The 22,189-nt window shown below is 32.5% G+C and overlaps 1 protein-coding gene across 1 annotated transcript in view; it reads left to right on the plus strand.

Annotated features, from left to right (window-relative positions):
* LOC129219214 (cytosolic phospholipase A2-like) overlaps positions 1-22,189 on the plus strand; it is a 48,757-nt gene that overhangs the window by 19,524 nt on the left and 7,044 nt on the right. The window contains exons 11-15 of the mRNA XM_054853541.1: positions 3,785-3,869; positions 7,987-8,162; positions 13,392-13,573; positions 14,952-15,144; positions 16,571-16,777. Of these exons, the coding sequence (XP_054709516.1) occupies positions 3,785-3,869; positions 7,987-8,162; positions 13,392-13,573; positions 14,952-15,144; positions 16,571-16,777 (843 nt within the window). The remainder of the gene's footprint in view (positions 1-3,784; positions 3,870-7,986; positions 8,163-13,391; positions 13,574-14,951; positions 15,145-16,570; positions 16,778-22,189) is intronic.

Here is a 22,189-nt window from a genome sequence, read left to right on the forward strand (position 1 = left end):
ACACACCATTTAGTAAATGATTGATTAAAGAAAAAAAAATCTTGCCTTTGTCGCAGAAATTAAGAGACTTCTCTTTCAATGTTATGCTCATTAAGTAAATTTTGTGCAACATGATATGTAAATACTTAGTTCAAATAAATATTTATCAATAACATTTAAAGGCCATTCCATAAAAAAGTCAACCTTTTGTCCTGTACACGATGGTTCATATATTTCATTAAAAAGATATAATTTTAAAGGGTCAGGGGCGGTAAATAGGGGTCGCGAGAGGGGGCAGTTGCACCCCCAAATTTTTCACTAAGAATAATAAAAAATGGGAAAATTCAATTTAGATAACTTTGAAAATCATTTGCCTGAATTTTCAGAACAGAAAAAAACTGATGGAGGATAAATGTTTGCCTTAACTAAAGAAGTAATCTCTTCATATGGGTTAAATATTTCAAAATTGAGTAATCTATGTTATGATGGTGCATCTTGTATGAGATGCCCATACAGTGTAGAGACTGCGCAATTTTTACGCGTAAATTCCTTGTCATTTTACATAAATTTTTATGCTCATATTATAACTTAATGTTTAGTTGGTAAGTGTTCATTGATGCCATGTACTAAAAACACATTTTAGCAACTCAGTGTATCATATGATTTCACGGAAACTTTTTGTAAAGATATGCTATTTTTGAAAAACATCCCACATCAAAAAATACTTTCACATCAACAAATGCATCTTGAGGTTCTTTACTTGACAATCTCTGAGTGACACAAGATGGTCTTCAAGAGTTTAAACTATAAAAGATCCCTGGAAGAATTACTGGAAAGCGACCTTTTCATTGATAAAAAATTTGATGTCATTTTAATATGTATGCATTTTTGTTTGAATTTTTTGTTTACTTTGTTTATACTGCGGAGCGTTTTTTTGCGAAATGCTACACTATCACAAAAATTTTGATTCGCTAATCTTAATTCTTGGATCGACAATTGAAACTGTTAGTAATTATCGCATTAATGCATACTTGAACCAGGTGTGGAACTTTGTGACAGAACTTTTCATAACTGTTTTTACTGTTTGCCAATGTAGAAGAGGTGACAAAACCTAGATGAAGTTTTAGTTAAAATATTAAATCAATATTTTCAATAAACTGATCAATTCAGTTTCTCAAGAAATTGAGACAGGATTTAATGAGATATATTTATTATTGGTCTTAAGTTCAATATTATGTAGGTCGGTTATAGAAAGCGAAAAAGAAAATATTACACTTATAAGTAATAGCATGAGGGAAGAGGAATTGTTTTGTGAATTCTGAATTGTGACTATACTTGTTAATGACACAAAATAAATACTAGCCCATTTAAAAAGCTTTCTTGGTTATTTTAAAGAGAGGAATCTAAAGGAAATGTGCTTTTTTCACATAACTTTCTTGCTTCCATTGTTTTTTGACTGTTTAAATCAGGTCAGTCATTTGAAAGATGACTTTCGCGATTAAATAGAAAAACCAACGTAAATAAAGCACAAATTTACATGAAAATACAGCATATAGCTATTTCAAGGCTACAATAATGGAGCCTCTTCATCGGTGTAAAAAACTCCGCACACAACCAGAAAGCTGTAGGAGGACTGAACGTCAACCAATTTTGACTTTTGTGTCTCAGGAGGATAGAGAATTGCCTTCTAAGCGCAATGAGGCAAAGCAAGACCTTCCTCTTTAGCTATACTGGAAATAAATTAAGTCATTGGGTATTGATTAACTATAGTTACAAAATTTTCTGTTCTTCTTGACTCCAAAAATAGCAGATTAACACTTTACTAAAAAATAAAAACTAGTACCGAGATATTTTGTGAGATAACTTGTAACAAAATTAATTTAAAGCTTCGGACACAAAAATTTTAATTGTTCTTTACAAACCTAATTATTCTTAACACTAAAACCAGTTAATTATCAGTTCTTGTAAACCAATATGTATTTTATACCGTACTGAGGAAATTCATGTTCAAGAAACTCGACCCCCCAAACGAAATGCTGAAATGCCGCCCCTGTAAAGGGTAATGACGAAATTTTTTGCTCCAGAAATCACACATAAGTTTGCAATTTGTTAAGCAGAAAAAATATGTTCATTAATATTTTAAAGTATTACTTTTAACCCGTTCGCACCCAGCGTCACGCGGACGCTACACAACAATTCCTCTCTTATCAGCCCAGCGGCACGTATCCGCTACGCGCTCTGATCGACGCTGACGTCCCAGCGTCACATATATGCTTTCTCGAAATGGAACGATTGAATTGAATATTTAAACGATAATAGATGGCGCTAAATGGCTATAACTTTGATCATATTCGAGTCACATGGTATTTGACCTTCATGTACACGCTTTAGTTTCTTATTTGGACCTCTCAATGGGATAGATTTTTTTTTTAATGTAAACAACAGTGAATCACTGCTCTGCGCATATGATTTATGAGGTCTCAATTGCTCTTGCTTATATCTTTGCTTCTCTTTTTTTTACGAGTAATTGAAAGAGATATACATCTAGCTGCATAAATTATGGGGGAGGGAAGGAAGGTTAAAATATTTTTGCGTATGTGTTCCAGACTTTTGGGATTCCCCGTTCAATGAGAGTACAGGAATGAGTTCAAGAGGCCTGAAGTTTATGATTATTTTTGAATCCTTTCTGATGTTGTTCTTCTTTATTTATTCTTTTTTATTTGGAGACTGGAACATTGCAATAAAAATGGTTAGCGAAGTGAGTGAAAGGGAATGTTTTCGAGAGAATTATGAAGCAATTTTGAGACTTGTTGCGTGGGAATTTAACTAGTTTAAATTCGTTGACCTAAGTTGTTTTAATTAAAATTACATAAGAAACATATTTTTTTGCTACATTTCTTTATCTTTGATTGCACACTCACGATGTCTAACTCTAACTTTGTTTTTGTGCACATATTATTTAACTTCGTGCACATAGTTAAAGTTTTAGTATTCTACTTATTTCACTCCCTTCTAATAATGTAATAGTCTTTATATTAATAATTAGTAATCAGTAGTACATTGTTTAAGCAAATTTAAAATTTCAAGTCATTATTTTGAAATGCTGATTTTATATGAATATATTTGTTCAGTTAGGCTTAACAGCTGTAAATGCTCGGGCCGATGGCGGCGTTCCATTTCGGAACGTTCGGACCCATAGCTGCGCTTCGTTTTCCATGCGCTGGTCCTCAAGGGGTTAATGAAATATATGAGGCGTCACGTGCGAGACAAAATGTTTGTTTTCTATGGAATAACCCTCAAGCAATTTTTTTTAAAGCTATTCCCACTTCAATTTGTAAAATCCCACTTAAAATTTTGGTCAGAGTGGGAGATCCCCCCTTACTTTTTTCCTTAGTGTGAACCCTGTGCAAATTAAAAGCCGAAGTTTAAAATTCCGAGACTAAAGTGCAAATATATGCGTAAAAATGATGCAAAAATTTTTAAAGGAAGTTTTCCATCGCATGCAGTTTTTCAACTTCCTGAATATGACAAACTTGATATCAGTCTTCAGTGCAGAACTCTTTAAACAATGTGGTTGACTTTCAGGCTTCAAATTATATCATCATTCATGTTAAAATTTTATACATGGGATAGCAATGCATGATGTTGATTGATTTTCCATTATCATGTTCACATGTTGAAGGAACAGTGTTATTGATTTCTATATTGCTGTAATTTTCCTAGGTTCTTATTTGATTTTGAATGGTCAAAATTAATTAAGCACATTTTTGTGTTTTTAATTACAATGTTTTATTATTGTTGCCAGAGGGTCTAGACTTGGACCAAGAAGAAGGGTACGACATTCAGTCTGAAAGTGAAGAAGACTTGGATGAGAAGAGTGACAAAGAAGGGTAAATAAAAAATTTAAGAATGAATTAACTGTTCTACTCCTCTGCTGGAGCTTTTTTTATCACACGATTCATAATTTCATTCGGAAAAACAATATTTAATAAATGGACTGGATATTTTATTTTTAAATCCTGATTAAAATTAAAAGTAATTGTAAGTCATTTTTTACTTTAAGTATCAAAGTTCTTTATTGGATTTGTGAACAGCAAATTTGGGAATTCAGACAGCTTCTCTTTACTAAACAAGAAGTTCTGTCTAGAACTAGACGAGCCTACTTTCCCGTATATCCATACTACTTTCTAGTACCTGATCAATATTCTCAATTTTTTTCAAACATATTTTAAAAATATTTTAGCTGATTTCTAGGAATAAAATATTCCTTACTTTTCTTTAAAAAAACGAACAAATAAAATAGCAGCACCTTTTAAACAAAGCAGCTAATACACTTTTTTCCATTTAAAAAATCTTTAACAGCTTTCAAAAGGAAAAAATAATGATAATAAGTCCATTAAAATAAATACATCATATAAAAAAATCGTTTCTTTTCCCCCTGTTGCCAAAAATAATTTTTTAAACGAATTAATGCACTTACCAAAATAAATTTAAAAAAATAAATAAAAACAATAAAATGTCAACTTAAATAATTTTTATTGTAAAAAAAAAAAATAGTCTGCGCATATCTTTAACATAAATGACTTCGAGTTTATTCGCCGAAAACTGAATACCTAAATTAAAACTTTAGCGTGAAAATAAAAACAAGTCATATCAACAATAATTATTCCACAGCAGCGGAGTTGGAGTCGGAGTCAATCTCATTTTGGGATAAAAGAGTCGGAGTCGAATATCCAAGAATCGGAGTCAGTCATTTGTCCTCCGTGTATAAATGTTTGCCAAAGCTACGAAGTCAGAGTCGGAGTCTGATTAATTGTCGGGAACAGGAGTCAGAGTCGGAGTCAGGTGCCCCTAAATTCTCGGAGTCGGAGTCGGGAGTCAAGAGCTATTTCCAACAAAGTTTGTTTGAAGTAAATCTGCCTTTAAGTTTGGAATCTATATTGACTTTCAGAATCCCCTTAGGCGCTAATGTTAAGAGATTTGAACTGTTCAAAATTGAACGAAAACTTGTTCAAATCAAAAAGATATTTTCGATACATATTTTTCATCAAAAGCTTTTCCCTACAAAGTTTGTTTGGAGCCACTTCGCTTCTAAGTTCAAGATTTATTTTTGATTTGAATTTCTTCCGGTATTCGCTAATGTTAAGTTTTTTGAACTGTTCAAAATTAAAAGAAAAATTTTTCAAATTAAAAAATGAATTATGGGAATGAGATGTCCTCGCCGAAATCTTTCTAACAAAAAAAAAATTGTTCAAATCGGACTATTCATTCAAAAGTTATTAGGGGGGGGGGGACAGGCAGACCAACAGACAGACAGACCGACATTTTTCCCCATCTCAATACAATACTTTCCAATTTTTAGTTTTTCAATATTTATCTAACTATTTTATTTATTTTTGACTTTTTTTTGTTTTTTGGGACATTTTTAAGATGTATTAAGCCTTCTTTCATGCTTTTTTCTTCTTTCTCTGATTTTTACTGGGAAAGTAGGCTAAAAATGCATAGATTCACGCAAAATGTTCTCCAGAAATGTGCAAAGTTTGAAAAGTTTTGGATATAGTGCATTATTATTTCCAGATTTAATTACAAATTATTTAGTCGTAATTTTAATAATTGTACTTAAGATATTCATGTTTATTTTATCACTCACATATTTTGTAGCTTTTGTCTCGGAAAACAAGGACTTGGAATCTGCCAAGCTTCCAAGTATATTGAAATGGAAGATATTTATGGGTTAAATTTTTGCACGAAAAGCAGGAAAAGGACTCTTTGTTTTAAGCTTTTCAAATCTAATCCGGAAATTAGTAAAAATAATTACTTTAGTAGGGTTGTGGGCACTTGAAACAGCTCACCGGAAGGGGCTATAAAAAGTTCATTGATCTTCATTGAAGAGGAATAAACTGACTACTACCAGCCTCAGAGCCTGTTGCTGGTCATCACATTTGTATTTCTACAATTTCAATTCTATGACAATATCAACTGCTTGCAAATCCACTTTTGTATTAGATGTGTTCAATTTCATAAAGGCAGTGATTACCATGTGGAGCATTATGTGAGTTTTTTTTTATTCAAACCCACAAAGTTTTTTTATCTTGGCATTGTTCTTTTTCTACAGGGGCTGTTTCAGATAAATTTCACTGTGCTTATTGCTCTTTACTATTTGGAAAATTTGTCTTGGGTGCTGTCTATAACTGAAGTTTTTTTTAATCTTTGTCCAATTGAATTCTTTCAATCTGGGTTCGTACCTAAGAGAAAGCTCTTGGCCTTTGCTTGCATTCCTATTGGTTCCGGATCGGTTTATAACTTTGTCATTGGTGTTTGGCTAATCCGCTGTTTTTATCTTTTAAGCTGCATGCTTATCTGCTCTTGGCTTTTGTCGGATGTCTTTTCATCCATAAGCTCATTATTTTTTGCATTGAAAAGGGCGTTCCCTGTAACACCGAAACACGTGTCTGCTGCAATTTACAAATTTGTGCTTCTGCTTACGTTGTTTTGTCTTACTTTATTTCTCACTAAGTGTCATGCTTTACCTAACACCCTCCCTCATCTTTCCGTCACGTGTCACTCTTTTTCAAACTTTCTTATATGTATCTTTACTAATAATAAAGCAGAAAGTCTCTGTCCGGAGGATGTCTGTAGGATGTCTGTAGGATGTCTGTGACGCGCATAGCGCTTAAACCGTTCGGCCGATTTTCATGAAATTTGGCACAAAGTTAGTATGTAGCATGGGGGTGTGCACCTCGAAGCGATTTTTCGAAAATTCGATGTGGTTCTTTTTCTATTCCAATTTTAAGAAAAAAAAAACTATCATAAATTACGAAATTATCATAACGTGGAACCGTAAATGGGCACAAGCCAATTGGCGAGATACGAAATTATCATAGCGTGGAACCGTAACATCGGTACAAGCCAATTGGCGAGAAAATTCACCATACATTATTTGTAAATATACAAGCGAACCAAAAGACCTTTAATTTTTCTATTACGGGCAAAGCCGTGCGGGTGCCACTAGTTTATAATATAGGGCAAAGGTAATACTAAAACAAATACATGAAACACTTAATTTTTGATACAAGCACTTCAGCAAGTCAAAAATAATTCAATTGCAGTTTTTCTTAATGCTCAAAAATGACCATAAATTATATTTGATACTGATTCATTATTGAAGTAAACGAAAACGAGCTGATGTGTGCATCCCATGACTTCCTTTTACACCAATTTAATGATAATAGTGACTGGAGTAAGCAAAGAAACTTTAAGTATTTTTACCCAAAGTTTGTTGGGAACTGAAGCGAAAAAAAAGTTTTATACAGATTAATTTTCCCAATATTGGAGATTTTAATGTGATTCAATGGTAAACTCTCTAAATATCGCCAATAGTGGCCAAAATGAAACCAGATTTAAATTCAAAAAAAAAAAACTAATTTGTCGCCAAGTTGGCAAAAAAACTTGGCGACTAAAAGCTTAGCAATATATTGCCAAGTGTTTGCCAAATTATAACACCACTTGAGTTTGCATTGAAATTAACAATGATTTCCCTCCAAAAATGTGTAAAAAAACTCCTTTGGAACATCCGAATGCAACCAAAAAAGGAGGTGCACAACTAGACCCCACCAGGAGTCTACGTACCAAATTTCAACTTTCTAGGACATACCGTTTCTGAGTTAGGTAAGATACATACACACATACGTACATACATACATACAAAGATACAGATGTCACGAGAAAACTCGTTGCAATTAATTCAGGGATCGTCAAAATGGATATTTCGGGTGTTTATACGTTTTTAGGCATATATCCACGTGTGGTCGGGGTGAAAAAAAAATTCAATATTCATTCAGGGCGAGCAAAATAGAAATTAAGGCTGTTTTTTGGGGGGGAAATTTTTCGCGAATACAATACTTTCTTTACTTCGTTAAACAAAGTAAAACACGTGTATCTAAATAACAGGAATTTCATAAGAAAGTATTGAATCTTTGTTTTAATGCTCTCTTCCTGTTTTTGTAGATCTAGTGACATAACAAAGGAAGGATTTTGGCTGCAGTTTATCAATAACATAAGCACCTGTCCTGCCTTAGACACGCGAAAAGGCAGAGCTGGAAGGATTTTGAATCCATTGAGAGGTTTATCCCTTATACCATGCTTTCCACATTCACCTGTGTCACCAACTAAACCACGTGATGGTAATGTATCTTTTTTTTACTGAAAATATTTACATTGCAGGCTGGAATTTAACTCAAATGATTTTTATATCGATGAAATTGCTTTTAAAAAAAGTACCAGATTTATATTATTACTTATTTTAATTTATTTTATTAATTATTTTATTAATTACTTATTTTAATTTATTTTTTTAATTCTGAAACTTTTGATCAGTTGAAATATGAAGCATTCAGAGCTGAAGTGTATCAAGTTCATGAGCAACTTAATCCACTTTAGCTCTAAACGCCTCATGTAACAAACGCCCAAAGTGTTTTGTGTTGAATGAAGCATTCAGAGCTAAAATGGATCAAGTCGTTCTTGAACTTGATCCACTTCAAATCTGAATGCTTTACATATTGATTTAACATATGAAGCGGCCTGATTCAGGGGGCAAACTATTTTTCCGGCAGTGGACTACTGCCATGCCAAGCACAGATATGATATCTGCAGTAGAGCTCAAAATGAGAAATTGATGATTAAAGTTTTACAACTCGTTTTTTTTTATTTGTGTCTTAACTAAATGTTCAACTTGCGGTAGTCTTTTCGTAAATAACTTATCTAACATACATAAGAGTGCATTTTTGTAAAGGCTTTATCTAAAATTAATGAATGTAGTTATGACAAATTTTCTCTTCAAAACCTTTTCATATACTTAGTTAATTTCAGGGCCTGATTACCACACAGGTCTACTAGGCCTGAGCCTGGGGCTCTTTCTTCCTAGGGGGCCCCATATTACTTAAAGAATTATGCATAGCATTACAACTATACAAAAAATACACACATTTTTAAAATAATAGCCTTCAGGGGGCCTCAAAATTATTGTGGCCCTTGGGCCTCACTTTTAGTTAGTCGGGCTATGGTTAATTTCACCGTAAGTAACTATTGCTAGTCACTTTTAGTAGTATCTGCACAGATACGATAAAAATAGCTCAGTAAAACGCGCTTAATGTATCATTAAATAATGCGGAGAACATCTGCTTTATTTGCATTTTGCTTTCGCTTTGTTTTGTTAATACAAATCGAACAGAATCTGCTTTTTAAAAAATACCATTTTCAAAATTTTGGACAGTATAAACCATAATAATTTTCTGTTCTTTATATTCAAAGAATGTATTAATGCTATCATTTATAATGTTTTGTTTTCAATATTCATTTTTACCGAGCATAAAAATAATTTTGACAGCAGACGATGCTTAGACAAAAATATAGTTGGCCCTAGTATGAAATGCTTTATTTTTGCATAAAAGAATTAGATACAAATATTTTACATGTACAGTTGGCTCTCTGTTTAACAACTTTCAAGGAACCACAAAAAATCGTCCTTAAGTAGAAAGTGTCCTTAGATAGAATGCTTTTAACACTATAGTGGACTATCTAGGACCGTGAAAAGCCCTCATTAAATAGAGAAAGTCGTTAAATAGAACGTCGTTAAATAGAGAGCTTACTGTATTTCATTTTTAAGAATTTGCATTTTAAATAAAAATTTAAATAGAAAAAGTTGAATATTTACTGGAACATTTATGCAAAGTTGTATTAGTTTTTATTATCGACCTATATCAACTATTCAAAGGTAAACTAATTTTTATACTTTGTTACAGCAAACTGCTACATTGTTAAATAAGCTGCTTTACTAAGAGAAAAAAGGGTAACTTCAGATATCACTTTAAAGGCTTAGTATTTGTCACTTAGGTTCAAATTGCTTTTGCAAACTATGCAAAATATGGAGATACCACTTTTTTGCTACAGCTTTTTTTAATATTTTGCATTTACAAACTGCCCAAAAACTTGAGATTTAGGTAAAATAAATTACTAATGACCACCCGAAGACAATAACTCAGTTTTGACAAAATAGATACCACATCGGTGCTTAGCACGGCAGTGTATATGTATGATATCCGTCATCTAGTCAAATGGAAGGTTCCTTTAGGCACAATTAATTGCAAGCTGGCTCTCCTCCGGTGAGACTTGATCAAAATGAAGCCGCCTGATTCAAGTGGAAAACTAATTTTCCGGCAGTGGACTGTATATGTGTGATATTTGACTGCATTGATGAGTCTTTGATGAAAACAAACAATTTATTTACAATTTAGGCATTATATGAAATATGTTCTGTCGAAACGTACAGTACGCGAAACACCAAAACACATACCCAAGATCACATTAATTACAATTCTTTAAAGAAAGAAACAGCTTTATTCTTACTAGGTGGCATGGTTAAGATGCAGCATTATAACACAAATACAATTGCAAGAATAGTGCTTTTAAAAGAATTTAAAACTACTCCTTGATCAAATACTGACTCTAAAATTAACCCCCAATAAAAGTTAAAATACATTAGTTATCACACGGCCAGAGTTTCCGCCTATACATATCTACAAAAGCACCAAGCCCAAATAACTCTCTGCTTAAAATTAACTAATATGAAATTTGCATTTTACACACATTAAAATGACATTAGCCTATAACAACATAATACCACCATTTGCACAAATTAAAAAGTTCTCATGTAATACATTAAAACATTACTTCACAGGGGTTGAATTCTACGACGAGGCATCAAACACTAAAAATCTCACACGCTGTACAAAAGGCACATATTCGACCTTGCTTCAAAGATCTAGCGTTGGCTGAATGATTTGAGGATTCGCCCGCTGCCGGTAGCTCCGAACTCCGATTCCTGCTATCATTTTCACGGGCCACAAGACTTACAATTTCCAAACATCCGATGCGTTCATTAGCTCCCAGGTCTGGTCCATGGGGCCTCCACTTCCGACACAGCGATGAATTTAGTCTGGCAGAAGACTCTGATAGATTCTTGGTTCACTTATGTGATGCCGAGACTTCACATCTTAGCGAGGAACATTTATCTGCACTTAACCTTGCAAAGGGCCATCCCCACATTCACCATTTTAACGAAACTCGAGAGGCTGTTTCAGCCACGCACGCAAGGCGAGATGATATGCGTAAAAAAGGAAACTTTAGCTCTTTCGTACTGCCTTATATCCATTGCGTCATTTCCAACTGTTGCCACTACGCTTTTGGGCAGTACATAGAGAATCCTTATACAAATTACCCTTATACTTATACAAATACCTCATACCTATATACCTTATACAAATCCTTATCCTTATATCCTTAATAAAAATTGAGATAGGGAGCGAGAGCCCTATGGCTGCTACCGCTGACGTTTGCAAAGCATCTCACGAGGGGTGACTTTCCCTCACCACTCCAAAAACGGGGGCTTAAGGGTTGCTTGGCGAAACCAAGAACCAAGGTCCAAAGCATTGATCTTTATCGCTCGGGGATGCGCACAGAGGCATTAGCAGCATATATAATAGGAAAGGCAGCAAAAGGTTAGAAAAATTCATATGCACTCAAATAAACATAATCAACCTTCGGCTCTATTTATGTAAATTTTGCAAAAGTTTTAGCCCGCAAAATCTCCAATATCTTCATTTTCCAGATAATTATAGCTCACAAAGATAAATGCTTTTACAGTAAATAAATTTTTTGTTTCCTTTCTTTCTTCTTGCTAAGATGATATAAATCCTTTCACATACATGTAAATGCAGTTCAGGCTTATGAGGAAAACGTGTTTAAAAGTACCCAGTAAGCAAAATATCTTGCCTCAGTATTGCATAAAGGTTGACATGCAAGAAAAATCATCTTGCATTAATACTGCCTCAATGTTGTTATGTTACTCCCTTTATGCTGTCAGCAGGCTGCCACAATATTGACTGACAAGGTGTATGCAGCATAATATCAGGAAAATATCAAGGTAGGCTGCTTTTGTAACATTGCATACGTATTGATATGACAGGATAATATCAAGATGTTGTCATGACAGCATGAAATCAAGGTCTAGGCAAGATGATCTTGCTTTTGTAATCTTGCATACGTATTGATATGACAGGATAATATCAAGATGTTGTCATGACAGCATGAAATCAAGGTCTAGGCAAGATGATCTTGCTTTTGTAATATTGCATACGTATTGATATGACAGGAAAATGTCAGGATACATTGACATGACAGTATGAAATCAGCACGTTTGCAAGGTGTTTTATTCATTTATTTATTTGTATTATTTTCACTTCAAACTCGAGAATTAAATTTCATTCTTTAATTATTTCTGTTATTCTTCAAGATAGTTTTCTAACCTGAGAATATTTTCTTAAAGCTGACATCTGATCGGAAATTCATATAAAGATATTAATAGTACTCGCAATTTAATTTAAAAAATGAAAGTTTCTTCGTTTTGCGTAATACTTGACTTATTTTTTAAATTCATGCTTCTAATTGTATTATAAAGACATAAAATGCCTAGTAAGGAATAATTGCGGAAGTTTTTATATTACATTTAAGAGTAAAGGTAGCAAAATAATAAAAAATAAATAAATACAATAAAGTACATTTTCAAATGGATGTCAGCATTGAAAATATCCCATGGACAAAACATATGAATTTATCTTAAAGAATAACATAAATACCATTGAATAAAATTAATCTTACGTGAGATTGAAGTGATAATACGAAATTCTGGGCTTCATGTCCTATGTTTCAAAGTCTAGGGACGAAAAAAGTTATTATCGGCCATTTCTAACATTGATCGCACATCGTCTGCTATATGATTTGTTTAGTACTATATTAATAAACAAATAAAGTTATTAGTCATTCATAAGTTTTTCCTAAAACAATACTATTCCACTCTAATAACTAAGCAACCAACTTAACGAAGCCTAAAAGAATGCTACGCCACGTGCAGCACCTCTGAACCGATTGAGCAATGCGAGGGACGATGGGTAGAAAGAACTGTGCGCATGCGCAAATATCAACGAAGGTCCACCTGTTCTATTGTGTACTAATTACCTTGACGGCGACAGCATGAAATCAATATCATCTTGACGGCGACAACATGTATGCAATGTTGTTATTGTAAGGTAATATCAATATTGATATTTTAAGATGAATGCAATGCTGCATACGTGTTGTTACTGTAATATTGCTTTTTAATCTTTATGCAAGGTTTATGCAGTATGAAACACGTCAATATTGACGCCGTCAGTATAATATCAAGATCTATCAAGGTTGATGCAAGAAATTTTGCTAGTAGGGTATCTTCTTTCACAATAATTTGATAGTGTAAGTATTTACAATTTACTGTGTGTTTTAAAACCTCATTGATATTGGCTCTTATATTTCATGTTTAGATACGCTGTTCAAAGGACTAACTGAACCTGCATCAACCAACAAAAAAACTCTGTATTTAGTTGACGGAGGTCTAAATTTCAATTTACCATTTCCTCTTTTGCTTCGCCCTCAAAGAACTGTTGATATGTACTTGACATTTGATTTCAGCAGCAGAGAATCAGATAATAAAGCTCCGTTCAAAGTAAGTGTTTTTAAGAGCAAAATTTTTCCCCCCCCATAAGATTTCAGTTTAACCGAGTTCAGTTTCAGGTTTTTTTTTTTCAGATCTAAATTGAACACATTTGCCTAGGGGAAAAGAAGGCACATGTGAACAATTTCTTTCATTTCTTTATTTTTCAAAAAATATTATCAATTTCTCAACGCAAAAGTGTCCCCATGATTGAATAACTTTTTTTTGTGTCATGGATTTTTTTTTATTATTTTTTTTGGGGGGGGGGATTTTTTAAAAAAATATTTCTTAACTTTATGGTATTTTTATAAAACATCTGCAGTTGTTCACATGTGTCCCTAGAGGGGGCACATGTGAACAGGCCTGGAGCACATATGAACACAGGTAAAAAATTCAGGAGGAACACAGTATTTTAAAGGAAAATTCTTCATTATGAAACATATACCTAAATAACAAATATGTTGAAGGGTTTGTAGCCTATACTGCATCAGTTTCAATTGTACGGTAATTGTTCCACTAAGAAAATATTTTTCCCCGAATATATAACTTTTCACAGTCAAATTCTAAAGTCTTGTAGTCTGTTCTGATCACTGAATAGACTAGGGGGGGAAAAAGTGTTTTTGCATCCTGTAAACATTTAATTATTTTTTTTAAATTGAAAGTTATTCTTACTTGTACTACTTTGAATAAACTTTTTTTTATTACGTTAGGTACTATGATTTTTTTAATAACTTGATTTAACACTGCATTTTTTACCTCCCATGGACATGCCATTAAATATTTTCAGAGCTTCCCAAAAAAAAAAGAACATTTTCAGGCATATGAAATATTTTCAGTTTTATACTTCAACATTATTTTATTTTTGCATTGTAAGTACTGTATTGTCATATTTTGTTACAGTCAAAGTTTCTGATTTTTCAAATTTGTTTTTTCAGTTTTTCTTTGAGTGAATATTCATGCTTTGTATTTACAAAGAAAAAAGAAAGAATGCTGATAATTTTTCAACAAGCTAAATCTAGCCTTGATAAAAAATAAATAAAAATATGATTGAGTAACATAAAATATTCAATAAATACATCATCTTGCTCTTAACAGGTCGGATGTCTTTTCATCCTTAAGCTCATTATTTTTTGCATTGAAAAAGGCGTTCCCTGTAACGCCAAAACACGTGCTGCTGTAATTTGCAAATTTGTGCTTCTTCTAACGTTGTTCTGTCTTACTTTACTGTTCAGCACAAAGGTATTTATTTTTCTTACTATATCTAGTATTCAGTAAGTTACCGCCCTATTTGCATTAACAAACAGATATATTTAAGGATTTGCATTGGAGATGATATTTCAATTTTTTGCACCTATGTACATTCTGATTGTGGAATTTTCTCTTTTTTAAGGAATTGTTACTGTCTGAAAAGTGGGCTGAATTAAACGATTGTCTTTTTCCACCGATTAAGGAAATTGCAGCTGAGTACTTAAAGCAACCTTCTAAGGAATGTTATGTATTTAAACATCCAACAAATGAATTGTGTCCAATAGTTTTGCATTTTCCTCTCTGCAATTTGAATTTTAGAAAATTTAAAGAACCAGGTATTACATATTTTATTATACAATATTGTATATAGTTAATTATTGTATTATTACTAGTTTGTATTTTTGTGCACTTTTTATTTCACTTATTTATTTTGTGGCACTTTTCTTAAAAACCAGAGATTCTTTGGGAGAAATGTGTAGCCCTGATCAGGGGAATGGGTGTTTTTGGATGAAATTTGCATTGAGTATACACTCTGTTTCCCTTCCCCCCCCTTGCCAATAGGAAAATTTGAAAAACAGACTTGCATTGAAGTGTGAGTAATTTTTTTTTATTTAGGGTACAATCAAGGTTATTTTTAATGAATAGAAATGGTAAACTTTTTTCTACCATCACACCCAAATAAATCATTTGTTATTATTAAGTTTGTACAACATTTAAGGTATAACTAGCTGCTTCGCCCGACTGTGCTCGATCTATCTCAAAAATAAAAGTTATGTTTTGTGACGTGTGTTCAACACTCAGGCTTGAACAAAAAAAAAAAAAAATCAGTAAAATTTTGCAGCAGATTGCGGAAAAATTCCCAACAGTAAACATTTTAAATCCCCCAATTACAGGAAAAGCCTTTAAAACAAAAGAAGAAACTTTACTTGTTCATATTCGAAAAAAAGAATGGCAACAGTTCTTTCGTCTAAATGGTTTACTTCACACTATAAATTTTAATAAAAGCATTGTTGCGGAAAGTTGAGATGAAGCACTGAATACTAATTTGAATGGAGGAAAGCCTTCGAAAAATAGGAATTTTATGTCCAAATCAAAGTGTCATAATTAATATAGTTTTTATTGATATTTCTGCTAATTATTATCGGAGGATTATGTTGAATAGCCAAACATAAATAGGGGAAGATTACGAATCCATCGATACCAGGTTTGATGGTCAGTTCACTGTCGTTCGGGAGAAGAAACTTGGACATAGATACATAGGTACATACGATCAGTTTTTAATTATAAAAGATTATTTGAAATCCTAGACTTTTACATGTTGATTATTATTACAATGTGGCAATTTTTCAACATCTCTTTTGTAAATTTCTTATATGTTTGACAAAATATTGAATGTTGGTGAAAAGAATTTCCGCACCATATAGACATAATGCTCAAGTTAAGTGAATTTAGTTCAAGAATTTCTTATTCAAGCAATTATTGTATTCTTTATTTCTATCATACTTGAAATGTGTATTAGGTTCTGATTTTTAAAAAAATATTTATTACAGAACTTGTACAGAGTAAATGGAAAATGAAATAATGACATTCATTTTAGAAATTTATTACTTTAATTTTATTCTTCAACACTCCTTTAAATGGAGATACTATTCTTTGAATATATAATTTTGGTTGCAATTTTTTTTTTTTTTTTTTTTTTTATTATTTTCACTTAAAAAATTCTGAAATTTTTTGAGTATCTATTAATTTTTCTTAAAACAGGTGTTCCTCGTGAAAGTGCTGAAGAACTGGAATTTGCTGATTTTAATATTTTTGGTGGGGAACAAAGAAAAGCATACTCAACCTTCAATTTTAAATATCCCCCAAAGCAGTTTGATAGACTGTCTCAACTAATGGAATTCAACGTTCTTAACAACCTTGATATTATTAAAGAAAATTTGGACTTGATAGTTTCAAGTAAAAAGCAAGGTAGTTCATGTGACTCAATGGCACTATCTGATCCTCCTAAAAAACAATAGCACTGATTAACAAAATAAATTTTTTATCCTTTTAAATTTCTCCAGTTTAACAAGAGATAAATTTTAAAGATAACAAAAGTTATTGAGATCAATTCTAAATTTTAATATAGCCAAAGCAACTTTGTGTCAATTTTTATCTCTTTTAGTATTGGATCACTCTAATAATATTATAATATAATAATAATTGGATAACTCTAATAATACAATTAATTTAAAATTAAAATAAAATAATAATAAACTCTTATAATATAATAATAATAATCTGGTTCAGTGGCATAGCAAAGAGGGGTATAGGAGCCATGCCCCCTTTCCCCCCACTAAGAAACAAAATTTATAACAGTCCAGTGGAAATAAAGAAATTACTTTTCAAAATAATTATTTCTAGAGATTATGATCCAAAAGTTCGGAGCAAGCTGTATGAAACCTTACTCTGAATACTTCACATTACCGAAGCGTATCCATCTTTAAAATAGTCACCTTGAGCGACCATGCACTTCTGCCAACGTTTGTATAACTTTTAGAAGCACTTCTGGAAGCCGTTTTTCACAACCTCCTGTAAGGTCTCCTGCGATGCAGCTTTAACTTCATCGTGTAAGGCCTCCTGGGAGGGCCTCATCGTGGTGAAGAAGCTGACTTCCATGTTAGATGTCAAATGAAAAACATCATGTTTCCTTGAACTTAGCCCCGTGTGACTTTTACATGTTCCTAGCAGTTGAAAAACATTCACAGGGATCCCACTTTCTTTCGTCAGATAAAGTTAAAGCTGCATCCCAGGAGGCCTTACATGAGGTTGTGAAAAGGGCTTCCAGGAGTGCTTCCAAAAATTATATGAACCAGGGTTCGAAAATATCATGATATTTTTGAAAGTATAGAAAATATCCATTATTTTCACAAATTTAGAAAGTATCCGATATTTTGATATATATCCGATATTTTCAATTAGCACAAACTAAGGTCTTCAAGGCAGTAAATGCCTCTTCAAATCACTTATTTTCTTATATTATAATTAGAATATATAGACTTAAAATTAGGATTTATTTGATTATTTATATCTTTACATTTCTATCTATTTTAATGGAGTTCATTTAGCACTAGCTGTTTTACTCATTCTTCTTCTGTTACTGTCGTCCTTCTTCTCTCTGTTAAAAACATTTGCAGGGATACCGTTTTCATTCGTCAGATAAAGTTGAAGCTGCATCCCAGGAGGTTGCGAAAATGGCTTCTAGGAGTGCTTCCAGAAGTTACACGAACCAGGGTTTGAAAATATCATGATATTTTCGAAAATATAGAAAATATCCGATATTTTGATATATATATCCGATATTTTCAATTAGGACAAACTAGTCTTCAAAATAGTAAATGCCCCCTCTAATCACTTATTTTCTTATATTACAGTTACAATATATAGACTTAAAATTATGGTTTCTTTGATTATTTATATATTTTATTTCATTTTACATTTCTATCCATTTTAATGGAGTTCATTTAGCACTAGCTGTTTTACTCGTTCTTCTTCTGTTAGTTTCTTTTACAGTTATATGATTCAGAAATAAATAATAGGCATTAGTCGTTGCAGTCATAGGATGTTTTCTTTTTTCTGAGCAATGTTTAATATTTAATTAATAACTTTTAATATGAATTAAAATTGTTACATTACTAATGATTTTATGAATATAAAATACAAGTAAAAGAGAAATATTATATTAATTTGTTACATTAATGATGCATTAATACATCATAAAAATATAGTACATAATGTTTTAGTCATTTTTAATAAAAAATTAACACTATTACTATGATTAATATACTTTTTGTATTTGAAATATCATAGTTCAAAAAATAAATGTAAAAAATATCAAAATATATTTTCAAAATAAATATCCGATATATATCGTGATATATATTGACTGATATTTATATCGGCTAACCCTGATATGAACATCGACAGAAGTACATAGTCGCTCAAAATGACTATATTGAAGGTGGATGTGCTTCGACGATGTGAATTATTCAAGGTAAGGTTTTATACAACCTGTCCCCGAAGTTTTGAATCGCACCTCGTACATGTATCTGCCACTCTATCTATTTATCGAGAATTTTTCTGTCTCTATATTTATATATATCTATTGTCGCCTCAGAGCAACTCTAAGACATCTAATCCCAGGAATGATACCAGTGGCGTAGCTAGACCCGACTTTCGGGGGGGGGGGTTACTTCTTTTATATATATATATATATATATATATATATATATTTTATATATATATTTTATATAATATATATATATATATAATATATATATATATATATATATATACATTTTATATATATATTTTATATAATATATATATATATATATATATATATATATATATATATATATAAACCTATTTATATCTATATGCCACGCTATCTTTATTTCTACTGATCGAGCATTTTTCTGTCTATATATTTATATATATTTATCTATATATTGATATCTATCTATATCTATCTATCTACACATCAAAATTTACCTGTTCATTAATCTATCAAATTATTTATTAATATCTATATAGCTGTCTAACTATTTACATCTATATCTACCTGTTCACCTATATATATATATATGTGTCTATCTATCTGCATGAGTGTAAAAACAAAGAAAAATTCCCTCCATAAAAAATGTCCTGCTATGCCACTGTATGGCGTGTTCTGTCAACACTGTATAAGCTCTGGGCCAATAAGTTTTCACTTAAAGTATCTAAAAAAATCTCCAAATAACTGCATTTCTAGGACCCTAAGTTTTCAAGCAAAATGCAAGCAAAAAGTATGATATACAGTAGAGAGTAGACCCTCGTTTTACGCAGGTTTATTTTACGTGGTTTCGATTATGCACGGTTTAAGATTTGACACCTTTATTTTATTTTATGTGGATGGGTTTCGGTTTTACGCATAATGCGGCAGTGCAAACAGATAACTTTTTCCCCTCTTTCAAAATCCAAACTCCTAACGATTGCAGATTACACATAATCAACTGCATTTTGATATACTAATAATCGAGCTTGGGCCATTGGAGACATTTTATGCGATTAGTTCGAAAGCTCTTTCCAGAAGTAAAGTTATTAAACTCACACAGTTCAGAACTCACTTAAAGAAGAGCTTTTAGGAGTGTCAAAGGAGGCCAAAACCAACGGGGATACCGACATCGGTAACACACAACCAAAAACATTCACATTGAAAATTTTGAACCATTCCTAGACAATTTAATGATCTTTCTGATTTGTTAGTGAAAGAAGATTCTAGCATGGAAATGACGCAAGTGGTCATGCATGCATTAATACTCTGCAAAGAATTACAGAGAAAAGTTCTTAATTGCCAGCTCCTCTTTACAAACAGAACATAAAATAAATTTATGTTTTCTTTATGCATGTTGTGCATAAAAGTTGATATAAGTACACATTAAACTTATCATACAATTAGTCATCACTAGAATGAAGTATTTTTTTATCTATGGAACCTAACCCTACAACCAACAGCTGCAAGAGGATTTAGATCATATTACTAAGTGAGCAGATAAATGGGGTATGGCAGTTAATGTAGGGAAATGTCAAGTGCTACACTTAGGTCATGGAAATAAGCGTATGAGATATTGTTTACAGGGTTCAGTCATAAATCAGGCAGAAAATGTTCTGGATCTTGGTGTCTTTATAAATCAGGACTTCAAGTTTAGTCAACAGTGCAGTATTGCTAGTAACAAAGCCAACAAAATGCTTGGGTTCATCAATTTATCAATCTATTTCAAACAAATCTAAGAAAGTTCTTCTGCCTTTATATAGGAGTTTAGTAAGACCTCATTTGGAGTATGCTGTTCAGTTTTGGTCGCCTTATCTGAAGAAAGATATTTTCGTATTGGAAAGGGTTCAAAGAAGGGTAACTAAATCAGTAAGAGGACTCTCAGATTCAGATTATGATACCAGACTTAATAGGCTTAACATGTATAGCCTGGAGCAAAGGAGAGTCAGAGGGGACATGATTCAGTTATTTAAATTTATCAAAATGAAAGATGTAAATGGATTAAATTTTTGCGGGGAAAGCAGGACAAGGGGTCATTGTTTTAAGCTATTTAAATCTGAGGCTAACTTGGAAATCAGGAAAAACTACTACTTTAGCAGGGTCGTGGGCACTTGGAATAGCTTACCGGAAGAGGCGGTAATGAGCAAGAGAGTGGATAGCTTTAAGAGGGCCATTGATCTTCATTGGGGACTAATTAATTGACTAGGACCAGCCTAGCTGGGCCCAGAGCCTGTTGCTGGTCGACACATTTGTATTTGTATTTAACGCTACTATTAGGTCTCAGTTTACGCAATTTCGATTTATGCTGCATTTCAGTGGAACGTAACCCCGTGTAAAACAGGGGTCTACTGTATTAGATGTAAGACGAAAGCAAGTGCAACCAGCCATGCATGTATTCATGACTCGTGAACAATGGTTATATTGAACAGCATCCTATGAAAACTTATGCATACCAATGTTTGAGTTTCTATTGCAGGCTTCTTTTCTCCTTCACCAGACATGACATCACATTTTCTCAAAAACCGTGGGTCATAGAGATGCAGTTCTATGGGGAGTTTTTATGTACTCCAAGAGAGGAATCTAGCAGTGCAGTGCATCCGGTGTTGATGGGACATGCTATTATATATGCAGTGGCCGCCGCTTATATGAATCATGTTTGTTCTAAATAGTTTTGATTCCATAAAGCGACTTATTAAATAACTAGCAGTACCCGCACGGATTTACCCGTAGTAGAAAATTAAAATTTCATTTGGTTTGCCTGCATATTTACAAATATCGGATGATGAATTTCTTGCCAATTTGCTATATTAATTTGCTCGCATATGTTACGGTTCCACGTTATGATAGCTTGGTAATTTACTTATTACATGTTATGATAATTTGATTGGTAAAATGTTCCTTAAATTGGAACAGAAAAAGAACAAAATAGAATTTTCGAAAAATCGCTTCAAGGTGCTCACCCCTATGATACGAACTAATTCTGTGCCAAATTTCATGAAAATCGGCCAAATGGTCTAGGCGCTATGCGCATAACATACATACAGAGGTCCAGACATCCATACATCTGGTGACACAGTCTTTCAGCTTTATTGTTAGTAAATAAGATGGATTTTGTTCTGTTTTCAAAGATTTGATTTCATTTACGAGGTTGATTCAATTAACCACTGATCCAATTAACTGGCGTCCACTGTACTATATACATTTACATAATGTGTTATAAGTGATCAGGTCAGTTTCAAAGGAATCCATGGTTTTAATACAAACTTCCTTTCGCAGAATAAGTTTGTCCAAAAGAAACTTGAAATGGT

The sequence above is a fragment of the Uloborus diversus genome, chromosome 1 (assembly GCF_026930045.1).
Source record: "Uloborus diversus isolate 005 chromosome 1, Udiv.v.3.1, whole genome shotgun sequence".
NCBI classification, from domain to species: Eukaryota; Metazoa; Arthropoda; class Arachnida; order Araneae; family Uloboridae; genus Uloborus; species Uloborus diversus.